The sequence below is a fragment of the Neolamprologus brichardi genome, chromosome 23, assembly GCF_056152115.1.
Source record: "Neolamprologus brichardi isolate AB-2024 chromosome 23, ASM5615211v1, whole genome shotgun sequence".
Lineage (NCBI taxonomy): Eukaryota > Metazoa > Chordata > Actinopteri > Cichliformes > Cichlidae > Neolamprologus > Neolamprologus brichardi.
In genome coordinates this window covers 820,098-835,468 of record NC_142125.1, presented here as the reverse complement: position 1 = coordinate 835,468, position 15,371 = coordinate 820,098, and the positions used below count along the sequence as shown (strand labels likewise).

At 43.7% G+C, this 15,371-nt stretch overlaps 2 protein-coding genes and 1 long non-coding RNA gene across 4 annotated transcripts; 2 read left to right on the top strand and 1 right to left on the bottom strand.

The window, feature by feature from the left end:
* Positions 1–3,719: 3,719 nt before the first annotated feature.
* On the top strand, positions 3,720–6,906 carry timm13 (translocase of inner mitochondrial membrane 13 homolog (yeast)). The gene is made up of 3 exons (XM_087836335.1): positions 3,720–3,976; positions 4,354–4,422; positions 5,896–6,906. The coding sequence occupies exons 1-3, from the start codon at positions 3,857–3,859 to the stop codon at positions 5,992–5,994; spliced, it is 288 nt and encodes a 95-aa protein (XP_087692461.1). The 5' UTR covers positions 3,720–3,856; the 3' UTR covers positions 5,995–6,906.
* tmprss9 (transmembrane serine protease 9) lies at positions 6,140–14,629 on the bottom strand. 2 transcript variants are annotated; one of them, XM_087836333.1, is made up of 15 exons: positions 14,488–14,629; positions 14,286–14,413; positions 14,132–14,199; positions 13,876–14,051; positions 13,752–13,796; positions 13,086–13,199; positions 12,767–12,932; positions 11,504–11,778; positions 11,212–11,354; positions 10,326–10,608; positions 10,145–10,282; positions 9,899–10,067; positions 9,554–9,819; positions 8,058–8,194; positions 6,140–7,456 (listed from the first exon to the last, which is right to left on the bottom strand). In XM_087836333.1, exons 1-15 carry the CDS (start codon positions 14,627–14,629, stop codon positions 7,295–7,297), a joined length of 2,412 nt encoding a protein of 803 aa, XP_087692459.1. In that variant the 3' UTR covers positions 6,140–7,294. The 2 variants fall into 2 exon arrangements, with proteins under 2 accessions (XP_087692459.1, XP_087692460.1); XM_087836334.1 differs by having other exon boundaries at positions 10,145–10,258; positions 10,335–10,608.
* LOC148095946 (uncharacterized) lies at positions 9,302–11,528 on the top strand. The gene is made up of 3 exons (XR_015717202.1): positions 9,302–9,436; positions 9,524–9,827; positions 11,498–11,528. It is a non-coding gene; the product is annotated as an uncharacterized LOC148095946 (long non-coding RNA).
* Positions 14,630–15,371: the final 742 nt, after the last annotated feature.

Below are 15,371 nucleotides of genomic sequence, written 5' to 3'. Positions count from 1 at the left end.
CCTGTGTTTGTAAAGGATTTAGCGGAACAACACAATGGAAAAGGGGTGTCTGTGAAAAAAGACGACATAACGATAGACAGAAAAGATCACTGGGAGGAAAAACTATCCAGGACGGCATCGATGCTTGTAAATACGCACAGGGTTAAAACTACACGTGTGATACAGGCTGATGTTTAAGAAAGGGTTTCCTGAAAGCTGTTTGATGTCACAAAACAGCTCTGAAGATCATTTAAAATGACCTTCACAGACCAGTCTGCTCACCCAGCTCTGAGTCAAAGTGAGCGAGATGAACAGTATAAACATAATTTCATGAAATAACTATTGTTACTAGAAAAAATCAGCGCATTGATTGTGAAAGACAGGTGTGACGTTGTAAATAACTAACCACAATTTTACATCATATAAGATTTAATAATCTGCTCTCTAGAAGGTTTTTAGAAAGTCACAGGTCCACCCACACACCCATCCCCACCCACAGACAATTCAGACCAGAAACCACACAAACATTTTGCTTAAATTACTGAGATTTCTTTAGATTTTTTTACAACTCGGTCAGCTTTTGCATTATTTTGCACAATTTTTATAACACAGAGGTCTGAGTGTTGCACAAATCTTCCATAATGCTCACAAGAATAAACACTGTGGCAGTAAATCCCAACATGTTTGATTATTTTTGAAAACCACGAAAATAGCAACCATGTAGATAACAGAGCCTATGCCATGCAGTGGGATGGGCTCCAGCAGCCCCCTCGTGATGCCGAATAGGATAAGTGGGAGAAAATGGACAGATCAACTGTGTACATTTTAATTTTGGAATGTAAACTATCTAAAGGTTGACAAAGAATTAAAAAATTAATGATTAGAGTAAGAAAACTTAAGGTTCTTAAAGGATTTTCGCACATCATACAAGACGGCCAGTCAGTAAAATATCTGGAGCAACAGTCTTAGTGATCATATGATTGCAGGTTGAGGGCTGTAAGTTTCTTCAGCTGAATTCTTGGCATTTTCTGCAGGAATTAAGCACTCGTGAGGTTTGCAACAATTCATAAAGAATGCGCCTCGGATCCAAGCAGCCTCTCAGGACGAGAAGCAGGTCAGTGAGTCGTCTAAGTCTAAGCTTGTACTTGTTTGCAACTCAAAGTTTTAGAAAAGAGACTAAAGTGAGAAAATGTAACAATTAAGTGTCTGTGCGAGTGCCAGCCTTTGCTGGGACGTGTCCTGACATGTCTACATGTGCGACTGATGATGTGAACAATTCATTCTGTTAAGGTGTGTCAGTTCCAAGGCTCTCACGTTGTTCCAGTGGGTGAATTTAAATGGATTTGAATTTCTGCTAATGTTATTAGTGATTGTCGTGCTTTGACAGGCCACAGTGTCTGCTGTGGAAAAGCGTAATAGAAGTCAGCAGAGAAAACCTCATGGATTTAAACAACACTGGTTTGTTTGTGCACCGAGAAGACTGAAGTCCACCAGAGTGGGTGCCACACATCTCGGGTTTCCTCTGCCTCTCTTCCTGTTTTGAACTCCTTCTTAGTGTCGCTCAGCAGCTGCTTTTGAAGATTACAAACTGCGGCTGCTGCTTAGCTTTCAGAGTTTGTGTGGATGAGAGAAGCAGTGTTTTAAGCCGTCTTCCCTTTTATCCACTATTTCCTCTCCTATTATTTGCTTGACAGGGGATTTACATTTGAGTGCATCTCATTTATCAAGTAAGCAAACGTCTCAGACGGCGAAACGTCCTGGAGTAACCTAACATCCTGGTGCAATACCTCAAAGTCTGACAGTCATAAACTGGACTGTCAGACTGTAGCTGCTGCTCATTACTGCTGGAAGAGCCAAATGCTTTTATGCACACAAGTGTGCCTGAAGGACATTAAGAATTTAAGCAGATTAGATTAATGAACTCATGATTGTAATCTAGGGTTAATTCATTTTGCTGTGCTTTAACCCACTCCTCCCCTCCCCCGGCCCTTTCGACCCCCAGGGCTTGAAGTCTAACCGGTCTGTGGAGTGTGTGTGTGTGTGTGTTGTTCCAAGCTTTGTATGACTGGTCATTAATTACTGTTGGGCAGGCGCAACACTAATCAGACCCCCTACGATTGTTCATCAACACCCCCGACAGTGCAATAAACCACTCAGTGAGCGTCTGTTTAGATGACAGTAACCGCCACTCCATTGTTGCCTACACTGTACCACTTATTTGTTCGCTCAAGGCAGGTGGTCTCCTTAGTGAGGTCATCGAGTCTGAAACATAAAGCTGGGGGTCCTTGGAGAGGCCATCCTTAACCCTGGGCCCCAACGCAAACAGCTCAGAGCTTCTTCTGACTTTCTATTCCTGTAGGCGACTCTGGCTTTTCATTTATTTTAGCCTGCAGTAAATGTTTTGGCTCATGACCCGCTTATCAAGGACCGCTGACATGTTTAGTCCTAACATTTATTTAAAATGATGTTATCTTTAAACAAGTAGATATGACAGAATTGTCCCTCCTTTTAGAGTGACAGCCCATCCATAGATGGAAGAGAAATGCAGTTTAGTGTATCCTGATCAAAGTAACACACAGAGGATCAGGAAAACATGTGCTCAGACTACAATTTAAAGAGTGACTGCTCCTTTCAAAGGATGTCCGTGTGTAACTATTTTAAATAAATCTCACAATCTAAATTTAAGGGGTGCATTAAATATTTTTTATTATTATTTTTAGTTAATAATAAAATAAATACAAATTATGACTTATGGGTGGAAAATAAATTAATACAAAATTCATTTCAGTAGAGGAAATCAGCCTCGTTACAGATTAAAGTCTTATCGTGTTCAGTGACAGGAAAGTTGACTTCACATGGTGTTGATCTGCACAAAGAACATCTGCTTCATGAGCAGTCACAAACATGTATGGACACATGTAACTGTTTACAGCACACTGTGAAAGAGCCTAACTGAACTTAGTCAAACTCGAGGGAGTATTTAGCGGAGAACAGCTCCACCGTGTGGCAAACAAGAGCACTTTCGTTAAAGTGGATCATGTGCTAATCGTAGGGGTGACCAGATGCCCTTCTTCATGTTGGACTGCACCGCATTTCTTACCCCTCACGCCCCTGTCACGCATATTGAGACAACGTGCCGCACTTTGACCGGCTCTGCGGGATGTGTTAAAGTCTGGATTTTTATGCCCAACACTCTGAAACCAATAGGAGGGAAAAGTCACCTAAACGTTACACGCTTTGCAGATTTTGAATCAAATCATCCAACAGAAAATTTAGCCGCAGTTTATATCGTTTTTTTCCCCTCTGGATAATTTCATTAGTTTCACACAAGAAAAAATGTGGCGTAAAGTGACACTACACTGTCTCTTAATTGGCTAGAAAAATGCTAACTTTGGCTCAGTAAACATTGCATAGATGATGAAATATAATGATGATTAACAGACAGGAGAAATAACAGGACTATGTAAAAACTATTGCATAAAGTTCAGATCCGCTTCATCCTTATTTTATTTACTTAGCAAGAGAGTTGCTTTTAAATACCATTTATTTGGCCTTTACATGCAAACCCGCACAGTACCTCTCTGTATTGCCAACATGTCCCACAAAAACACCGTTTTTAAATGTTCAAATGTAAATATACATAGTAGTACTACACCTGATCTGTAGGAGAAATGCTACTTGTAGCAGTACAGCTTATGTTGGGGAAAAAACTACATTTCCCATGAAACCGAGTGGCTTACACGGAAATGACGCAACGGGCACAGCTTCTGTCAAGGGCATCGGAAGCTAACGCCGGCTAAGGCTAGCAGCGGCTGTTTGCACGTGTATTGGAAGAAGCTCCGCAAAGGTGAGTTTGAAGAACACGACTGAGGCGGAAATGGACGGCTTCGGTTCCGACTTCTCAGCAGGAGGGTCCGGCGGGAAAATGGACACCGGTACCATCATGGAGCAGGTCAAGGTCCAGATCGCGGTGGCTAACGCTCAGGAGCTGCTGCAGGTAAATCAATGAACACGGCTGCTAAGCTAGCAAGCGCACATTGGGGTTCGAAGAAGTGCTGAGTGCTTTTATCCTTACGGGTCAGAGCTACACAGCTTTACAGTAGCTTTGTTTTTCGTTCTGTGTGTAAGACTGTTTTATTTTTTAGCCCGCAATAACTTCTATAAGGTTGATGGATCCTGCCAGCATGTAAATACATGGCTCATAGAAACACACGAGCCAGCACTGAAATGCTGCCGACACAAAAAGATCCTTTTGAGCCACAACGTTGGAGGGTCTTTTAATGCATATCTGTTTTTTTAAAAGTCATGCAAATATTCTGCGCTGCTGCTGCTGTCAGAGTAGTAAATGCTAATAAAACATTGTTTATATTTCAGAGAATGACCGATAAATGCTTCAAGAAGTGCATAGGCAAGCCTGGAAGCACACTGGACAACTCTGAGCAGGTAGGCACTGGCTGAGTCGCTTCAGTGATGCCCTGCTGCCCAGAGCAAAGAAGTGATCACGTTTTAAGAAAACAGGAGGGCATAACGGAAGTGCTGCAGGGCGCTAAGGCTTACCTGACAGGTGCTTTTGAGTGGGGCAAGCGCAAAAACATAAGGTGCTGCTGAGGTACTCCATCATCTTGTAGAATAATATATCAGGATTATCGTAGGATAAGATGGACCAACATGTACCGACTCCTGAGTCTTCATCAGTGTGTCGGTTAGAGTTGATCTGCATTGGTCTATCTCTCCCTGCAGAAATGCTCCTAGCATATATATATATATATATATATATATATATTAGGGGTGTAACGATACATAAAATTCACGGTTCGGTTCGATACTTTGGTGTCACGGTTCGATATTTTTTTCGATACAAAAAAATGTTCATGCTTTTTTAATTTGTCATTTATTAAAATTATAAATATATATTTTAACTCAAAAGTACAGTTTTTAAATTTAATGTTGCTGAAACAACAAAGTAATAAAAAATAAATCTATCTGATGGAGGAATCCCTCATCTTTGGAAAAGAGAGTTTATTACAGAGAAATGTCTCTTTCCAAAATAAAAGCTCTACTATACGCTTCTTCTGGGCTATATTCTCAGCAGCATATTAAACATATCAGGTCCCCATAAGGAGAATCATGTGCTAACGGCTGTCTAAATGACTCGGGTAAAGTTTGTAGCATGCGTGCTTGTTGTTTTTGTCTGCTTCCACTTGTCTTTGCACGAGGATGATGTCGGAGTAAATGTGCAGTCATATTCGTTGTGTTCCCACTAGTGCTGTCAGCGTTAATCTGAAATGACGTTAACGCCACAACACTGCAAATCTCCGTTAACAAGCTACCGCGGATCGCCCCGTGCGTGGGGCTGGACGGCGTCAACACATTAACGAGCTAACTGCGCTAACGCACTAGTTCCCACCAATGTAATTGAGCATTGCTGGCACATCCAACATACTGTTGTACTTTAGTCCATGACGCGCTTACCTTCAGGGTCATACGTCACATGAAAACCAAAATAGTTCCAAAGGCCAGATCTGAATGAGGGTGGGGGAGGTTTAATTTGCCATGTTGCAACGAGCTTAGCTTCTGTCTTGCTAGCTTGCGCTGCGCTCAGTGGATCTGTGCTCGACAGTGCAGCCTAGGCGGAGTAGTCGAGCGCAGATCCACTGAGCGCTCAACACAGACAGCATCGTCAGAAGAAAAGTTGATCAAATAAATTAAAAATTTTGTATTGTTCATACATATGCGAACCGAAAGCACTGTATCGAACGGTTCAATATCGATACGAGTATCGTTGCTCCCCTAAAATAAATAAATATATATATATATAAAACATTTTTTGGTATTAATCAGTTTTAAATCGGTTAAACTCTTTGTAGACCACGAGTGGTTTATTTCTCTGGACTTTTTTTGCTTTGTCCCTAACAGAAGTGTATCGCCATGTGTATGGACCGGTATATGGACGCCTGGAACACCGTGTCCCGAACATACAACTCCAGACTGCAGCGAGAAAGAGCTCGCATGTGAACTCCTCTCTTCATCTTTCCCTTCGTCAGGCTGCTGCACACAGCGAGGGCCGATGCAGTGCTCTGCAGGAGGGCCCGCGCTGTGCACGACTTTGCCACGCAGCGGCGCAACATCTGTCACAGTACCTCTGACAGGCAGAGCACAGCCTGTGGACTGCAGCCATAACGGTGTCTCTGCGGACAGTTTTTATTTTGCTCTGAGGAACAGTTCACTACCAATGTTAAATCGATTGTGTGTTTTATGTTAGAAATATAATAAGTCATCGTCTGCGGGTTCTTGCCGTGCTGATTGGAAACACTAAATTACCTGCTTAGGTGTGAATGTGTTTTAAGTGTTTGCTGATGCTGTGGCAGGAGGCGGAGCCTGCTGTGCTGCTAAAAGGACTCCAGGTGCAGTTTGGCTCAATAGGCCCACCTTACTTACTGTGACTCATCTCCCTGCCCATCGAATGCTTCTGCCTGTATTACCAATAACAGTAAACTTCTCCCAGTCACTGCAGACTCTCCTTTAAACACTGTTTCACATTCTTCGCCGGGTGATTAAATATTTCCTGGAGCCTTAAAGAAAAAAAGGAAGAATGGAGAAGCGTTTTGGTGTTTTCACCAGCATGAATTTGACATTTAAAGCCTCCAAACAGACCTATATCAAAGTACACCTGGAGAACAACACTGTTTTGTCTGACATGTTTTCTGGTTGTCACTCTATCTGCTGCCCTCCACAGTAGTGGGTTTGTTCCAGCGGGGTCTCCCTCGCCCTGACGGGGTACTGCACCTTTCTCAGCTTCGTGTGTGCGGTTTGTTAGATGTTTGGGAACCTCCTGAGTTTGTGTGAGGAGCCAGAAAAGCTGTGAACATCATTTGCAATCAGTGATTTTTTTTCCCCCAAGAAAAAATAATAAATTAATCAATCAGGCGTTCTCTCGTTTCTGATCAAAAACATCCACCAACAGAGCGACACCGAGTCCCACGTCACTGACTTTGTACAGAGTCGACTTTCCCCACAAATCCACGTTGCAGTAAAAGATCACAACACCATTACATTTACCCATAAATGAATCCCATATTCATACACAAAGCCACGTGCAGTGTGTTTACCATCCATGACAATAAATAACGAATAAATACTCCAAATGAATGTTTAAGCCACAGCTCAGGATTGTTTCCTCGGTTCAGGTAAAGCACAGCACTACCGCCAGCACCCGTGACCGGAGGGTCACAAAGGTCAGGGCTGTGTACACTGAGTGTTTGTGTGTGGCTGTTTAGCATGACCTCAGTTCTCTGCAGACACAGTTCTTCCTTCATCAGAAGGGAAGGTATGTGGATATCCAGCTCCTGATAGACGTCACACGAGTGTAAACTCCCGGGAAACCGACTCGGCCGCATCCGTGTCCCCAGCTGGTTACTCCAGCGATAAACCACTGACCAGAGGGCTGACGACACGTCAGCGGTCCTCCAGAGTCTCCCTGCAATATCAAAAAACATCAAGTTTCATTTGGAATTTAAATAACTTTAAATTCTATATAAATGTGCTCTATAAATAAAGTGTTGATTCATTCATTCATTTATAAGAGCAGAATAGCCGACTGAAGATGAGTATGGCAGCAGGGGAGTAAATGTCAGTCTGCGGCTGAGCCAGGAGCTCTGACCGAAACAGGAATGCGTGAGGCTTTCGTTACATAAGACGATTATGGGGAGGGTGCAGCGGGGTGGCCTGCCTTTGCTGAGGAAGAAAGCGTACATTTTCTATCAGGTCAGCGTTTGTGAGGCGGTCGCATTTTCTAGATTTATTATTTTTGGAGTTTTTTCTCTTACATCTGATTCTTGTTTTTAAACCTTAATTTATTCGTCAGCCTTTTTCCAAAGGTGAACCAGAGAAGCCTGTAAGGGGGGAGGTTGACTTTGCTCTGGCCTGGTTAACCATTCACTGTAAAGACACCACAGTCATTCTTCCTACAGCCTCCGAGCACTACATGCAGTGCAAAGCCTGATGTTAAAAGTCTCCAGGTTAGAAACTTTTTAACGATTGTGAAACAGGAAGTGCAGAAGTCTGTGAGAACATCTTACCAAGCAGGTGTCCCGACCTCCCGCCATGAATCCCGCACACATCATGTTTGAAGTCAGAACGCTACCGTATGATTGCTGACAGTCCGTCTGGTCAATGATGTTCACAGCAGCTTTCTGTAGCAGGTTGGTCAATGAACCTGAGGAAAGAGCATTACACACAGAACAGGTGTGATCGCAACACCTGAGTACCAGTTTTTTTGTTGCTGTGGAGACTAGGGCTGCCACGATTAGTCGACTAGTCACGATTACGTCGACTATCAAAATCGTCGACGACTGATTTAATAGTCGACGCGTCGTTTGAAGCTTTGTAAGATCACAAAAGACACAGGAATAAGTAGTAGGATTTAAGAGTGTAATAACGGACTGAAACAGAAGATGGCAGCACTGCATGTACAAGGATGCCAGCTGCCCTTGAACCCCGAAGAAGAAGAAGAAGCTGTGTCCCAGAATTCATAGCGCAGCCCAGCTCAGTTTCCAACAATGGCGGCAGCTAGTTAGTTTTAATATTACTCTTATTATTCTTTCTGGGTCACAAAATAAACGTTTAACATATTTTCAGGCGAGAATGTAGCTGTGTAAACCTCAAATATCTGCTCAGTTTATCAAGACACCACATATTTTCAAAAGCGCTCCGACGTTTTCGGAGACGTCTGTTAGCCACTAGCTCGATAGCTAGCCGGGGGCTAGGCTCACTAGAGCCGTGAGAACACCGGACTCCCGGCTAATCGTCTTCAAACCCACCGCCGTCTTTCGCTATTCAGGTTAAACATGATATATAAGTCACTTAGATAACTTAAAAATGTTATTGTTTGGCTTTTTTCAGTATTTTATTTGTTCCTGAGTAAATCGGTTTGGCTGAGATTAAAGTTATAGTTTTTACACAGCTGAATAAACATCAAGCAGACAGCTGATTATCAGAAGTGTGAGATGCTCGAGAATTTACTCCGGTGTCCTGTTATATTTTAGATAGCAAGGAGTTTATTAAACTTCACCAAAACAATCTGCAAACTTCATTAAAATTTAATAAACTATCATCTTGTCTTTATTTTTAGTTAGCACATACCTGAAACACTTAAAGCTGTAAGCTAATGATAGTTATATAAGAGCAGATGCTGCTGGTGCAATAAGCTGTACGTTTTACGTCCAATGGATGATGATCTGATTAGTGACTAATCGCAAAAATAATCGGTGACTAGTCGACTATCAAAATAATCGTTTGTGGCAGCCCTGGTGGAGACCGATAAACAAAATTCCATTCAGAGGCAGATAAGTCAGAAGCTAAGCTAATAAAGGCTGCAGTCATATCACATTCACTCGTGAGAGGCCGAACAGGCCTCGGATCACGGAGCTATTCCTGCTTTTCTACCGCTGAAGGCTGAGTTACGTCAATAACGTGAAAATGATCTCACCTCTCGTGCTCCCCTGCCTTCATTTCTTAGTAAAGACATTTCATTTTTTTCCTGCAGGACGTTTAGTTTTGTGGGTTCATCTCTCACCTCCCTCTCTCATGGATCCCCACCCTGTGATGTAGCACTCTGCGCTCTTTAAGAAGCGGTGTACTGGTGATGGAAGACAGACAGACTGGATGGTGTAAGACATCGGGGCTGGGACGGCCAGCTCCAGCAAAGCCACATCATGGTCCATGTTGGTGCCATTAAAGGCCGGGTGGATGATTACCCTCTGGATGGGGACGACCAGGGCTCCTACCCCCGATCGCAGCACAGATCCCAGGCTCACGGCCCAGTTATTGGGAGTAGAGTCACTTTAGATGTAAGTTATTAATATTAGAATCATTCCTGAGCTTTCAGTGAAACGAGTTTCGATATAAATGTATGAAATACCTTTTGAAGCAGTGCGCTGCAGTCAGTAACCACCTATTGTGAATGAGCGTGGCACCGCATCTGTGAAGCCTCTGGTACTGAAGACTCCCTATCCAAGGCCACTCTCCCCTCCGAGCTGTGACTCCACCCACGATCCTATGGGAGCCCAGTGCAGGGCGCACGCCGCAGTCTTAAAAAACAAAACGCAGTTAAGAAGAATGACCCTTAAGTCCCTCGTGCTCCGTCCTTCGTGCATTTTAAGTTTACCACAGTTTCTTTCATCAGCCCCATTGGGACAGTCTGCGGCTCTGTCACACTCCGGGTTGACCTTGCTGATGCAGGAAGTGGAGCTGCACTCAAAGTTTCCACTGCAATTCAAGGCTGGAAAAAATTGAATAAATGAATCTCAGTAACCGATGAAGCTCTTAAGATTAAGGAGCTTTCAGGCTGACATTACCAGACAGTGGTAGCCCTGCTGCAGACGACACGTTGTCAGCTGAGGTCCCGAGTGCTGGTGGGGTATTAAACTCTGTCACTGTGGGAACATGCTGGCCATAACCATGAACCGAGGTGGGATCAGTCTGGCTTAGAATCCAGTTACGGAGCCTGGTAACACGGGAATAAACCCCAGGTCTGTTGACCTGAGCGCAGCCCACACCCCAGCTCACTATCCCGGCCAGGAAGAATCTTCCCGGGGCCCCCTCGCACACCAGAGGTCCTCCAGAGTCCCCCTGCACACGACACACATGAGCTGACAGATACTCTGAAAAGTCATTTTTGGTGACTTAACTATTCAGCATCAGGTGATCCGTCCTGGTTGGTCAGGATTAGCATCATTAGGCTAATCACCACGGTTTTAAGCATCAGCTCTGAACCTTGAACGTCACTGAGCTGCTGGGAGACATGTCTCAGAGCATGCTGTCTTTATTAGGGAGACAACACGACAGAAGGGGCACGATGTTTACAACTGTCAAATATCAGCTGCTGTAATTCACAGTTATTGCTTTAAATGATGAAACAATTATGTAATAAGTGCAATAAGTTCATATTTTGTCTAAAAAAATAACATTTTACGTACAGAAATATAAATTTTTCCAAAACATGTTGGATAATTTATGCAACATCAGATATTTTGAAGTGGATTTCCATCAGACTGAGCCTCTCACGGTATCATTAACAGCACACGGTGATGCTGAGACGAACAGATGGCTCATAGTCTCAGATTTTAAGGGGAGAACGGTGCGATCCTCAGACCTTCATAGGTCATAGGTATAGAGATGCCCCCTTTCTCATCCTGTTACAGCCACTGCATGTGAACCGTTTCCACCACTGACCTGACACGAGTCCACCTTGCCCTGCAGGAATCCAGCACACATCATGTTTGGAGTGATCGCTCCTCTGTACACAGATGACTTATTGCACATCTTGGAGTCGATGACTTTGACCACAGCTTTCTGCAGCGTGGAGGGCAGCGTGACTGCAGAAGAACACACGACACACTGATTACTCCCACTTGTCATATTTCACCTTAAAGGACAAGACGACAGCTTTCAAGAACAAGTTTTTAGCATTTTCTTTTCTAAATTACTCGTCTGTTGTGTTTTGTGTGCATTCCTGCAGACTCACAGCTGAACTGGTGTACGGCACCCCAACCGGACACGATGCAGCTCTGACCAGGTGCAAAAACATGAGATGGGGAGGGCATGCAGACAGGCTGCACGTAAGAGCTGAACGCCAGAGGCGTCTCCAGCTCCAGCACAGTTACATCATTGTCCGTGGTCATGGGGTTGTAGTCTGGAGACACAGTTATGGACTTGATGTCAGTCGTTCTGGACTCTGTTTCCTCACCGCTCACCAGCATCGCCCCAACCAAGGCGGTCCATTCTTTGGGGTTATTGACCCTAAAACCAGAAGAGGCAATCATAAATGATGGTGAATATTCATGAAATGGGATTGTTGTTTCTTAAGGACTTTTCTAGCAAAAGCCAGAACAGAATATTTGATCAAAAACAGAAAAAACTGAAAATCATTTCCAGGCCCATGTGCAGATGTGTCCTAATACTGATTTATTGTAAAATATGTATTTAAAAGTACCCAGAAACATCTACATCATAATTAATGATGAAGTAATATGCAAATTAATTTAATGGTGCACTGGTAGATAACTTTATTACTTGTGTACTGCTGGGTATCTTTATCAGTCTTGCCCCGCCTCTCTGAGCCTCATCCCCACACAGCTGCTCGAGGGGGCGGGGCCTTTTCTATCTTTGCCCCTACATTATGAAATAACCGAGGGGGCGGGGCCTTTGAGCTTGCAGTTAGAGAGGCCCCTTCACTGTCCACTTTCAAAACATGTCTTAAAACCCATTTTTATTCTTTGGCTTTTGACCTCAGTGAGACTTAGTTTCTCTTGTAATTAAATTATTTATTTATTTAATTACTTTATTTTTGCTTTTATTTATATCTTATGTAATTTTATTATTTAGTTCACATGTACAGCACTTTGTGTCAGCTGTGGTTGTTTTAAAGTGTTTTATAAATAAAGGTGATGATGATGATGGTGATGGTGATGATGATGTACTAACGAGGTAAATACTAGTAGACGTGTGTTTGAAAAACAATTTATAATTAAAGCTTTAAAATGAATAGCATGGACAACCACGGACAGTATTTACCTCCAAAATTAGCGCGGAAGGAGCAAAGCATACAAACACTACAGTCAGTCCGTGCTGTGCTTCTGTAAAGCACCTGTAAACTGTGAGCTACATTTCTGCTCTCCATACTCTCAAACAACGGCATTGAGCATGTGAAGGTTGAAGCTTAATGATTGTCTTGATTAGCATCCAAAAATGTCAAACGACTGTTTTTAAACGGATTTCAATCAGCTACCTCTCAAAGCAGTGAGCTGCACTGACGAGCCAGCGTTCGTTGACGATGGTGGCTCCGCAGATGTGCCGCCCGTGGAACCTCAGGCTGACCTGCCACGGCAGCTCCCCTCGCCGCGCGTCCTCACCGCCCACCACCCGACTCCCCATGGCAGGACGCGTCCCGCAGGCTGTGGGTTGGGTGAAGAAAAACTAGCGTAAGTGATTAAAAGCAGATATGTCCCAGTATATTCTGCTCAGGTCTGTGGTAACGATGCACACTCGTTAATAACAGGAGGAATAACGGAGCTACTGTGATGTCTGCTGTAGTTTGAGTCATTCACCACAGCGAGCTTCATCAGATCCATCCGCGCAGTCTGGGACGAAGTCGCACTCTGGGTTTACTTTAGTGACACATTCTCCGCTGTCACAGGTGAAGGTGTTGTCAGGACAGCTGGCTGCAGAGCCGAAAAAATGCTTTCAATATGCATGAAATAAATGAATAAATAACAACAACAACACATAGTAGAGTTTTTGCAAAACTGGTGACTTATCAAAGTTACAATTCTTACTTCTAAAGATAAATTTGCACATTGAAAACCTGCTGAAAAATGGACTGTTTCCGAACACAAAGGCCGATTTTTGGCTCCTGAAAAGCTGAGACTTTGTTGAACACGATGCGCGATTTAACAGGATAATGAATGAACGGATGTTTCCAGATGGGAGTGACATCATTAGGTGAACATTTGAGTTTAGCTTGGCTAATAATAAAAGAAATGAAAATACTTTTTTGAGGTTATGGAAGTCAGATAAAGAGTTTGATGTTTCTTATACAAATAAAGATGTAAATGATAAACTACATTTCCACTGCTATAAATTTATAAAGTGTTCAAATACATTTTTACAGTTTTCACTGTAAATTTCATTCACAGTAACTTTCCTGTCCTGTAAGTACTTTTAGTCATTTTTACATTACTGTTAAATTTGCAGCACAAATGTGCGTAACTTACCTATCATACTGTCTCCAATAGCATAAAACGACTTCCCACTGGCTCCTACAAAGAAGGAGGAATGACAGGTTACGATCTCCGTCACTCCTAATAAACGTAAAGACTCTGGTGACAGCTTTACTACCCAGCAGGATGACAGCGTCGATCTGTCCAAACTCAGGCACCTCCAGCGGTTTCCCGTGCATCGATGAGCTGAGTCCTGCACTCAGCAAGTCCTGAACAAAGTTTTCTGAATACTGCTGGATCTTAGACACCCTGAAGACGAGTCGGAGCGTCGCCATCACGTCTCCATTAATGTTACTGTTAGGAAGGCGAGAAGAAAACTGGCTATGTTGCATCTTACATCCTGTTTGTGTCTTGAATAAATGGCTCAGTCTTACCCATAGGCAACAATGCTGCAATCAACAAAGTGACGTGTTGTGGATGAGGCGGTGAAGACGTTTTTAATCTGAAAGGTGAGAATCAGCAACAGTTGAACACCTTTAAATTAATTTAAAATGAAGACCTGCGCTGTCATTGTGAATCAGCACTAACCCTGGACTTTAACACTGAGGACAGCACTATGGAGAAACCAGAGCTCCTATCCTGCAGCGCAGCATCGTACTTCAGACCTCTGAGCTCCACTGTCTCCATGAAATGATGCTGCTCCTGCACAAGGTACGCTGCAGGTAACGCAGGAGGAAGTTATCAGTAAGTGAAATCTAACATGACACCCAACATTCGTGTGCAGGCTCACCTATAACCAGGCCGACAAAGATGCCAATGATAAGGAAGAAGAGGAGGAAGAGTATGAGGCCGCTCCTGCAGCAGACAGAGCTGGAGGGAGCGGCAGGCGAAGATGACCACGGCCCTCGGCCTTCATCCTTCTGCGCTTCCATGTTGGATTCACGGCCGTCACAGCCCACCGACGGTCTCCATAACGCCTCACAGACAAAACGATTCAAGCCTGCGTGAAATAAACGCGCTGCGTGTCACTGGAGTTAGTGTGACACGAGACTGGACACATGATTTTAAACAGACACACACACACACACACACACACACACACACACACACAGAGTTACATTTAAAGATACTTTTAGTTCTCAAAAACTGTCAGTAAAGGAATAATGATCATAACTACTCAAACTATTCAAGAGTACAAAAAAAGTTACCGCCCGGCGGCGCAGCCGGAGGAGTGCGTAAAATAAGCCACGGAGGCCATGTCGCTATCACACATCAGATGTGGGGAAAGGTCACAGTAAAGACAAGAAAACGTCCGTAAATCTGCAGATAAACTCCACACAGCGTCTCCGGCACGTCTCACACAGCGGAGCTTTAAACAATGCAGGCTTTATGTTCTGAGGTAGACTCACTCACCTCTTCATCTGTTGCTCTCAGCACTGACATTTACAACATCCCGAAGTTCCAGCAGGAACAGACACTGAAGACCGGGCGAGGACACCAAGAGGTCCGCTATTTGTTCCTTTAGCCAGGAGGCGTGCCTTCCCCCGTCCCGCAGGTAACCCACCTTTCTCTGTTTGCCTTTAAAAGTCGGTAAGTCTTCACAAATCTCTGGCAGAGCCTCCTTCCATCCTTGTTGATCCCTTTGGTTACACCCCGGTGTGCACAGGTGTTTCT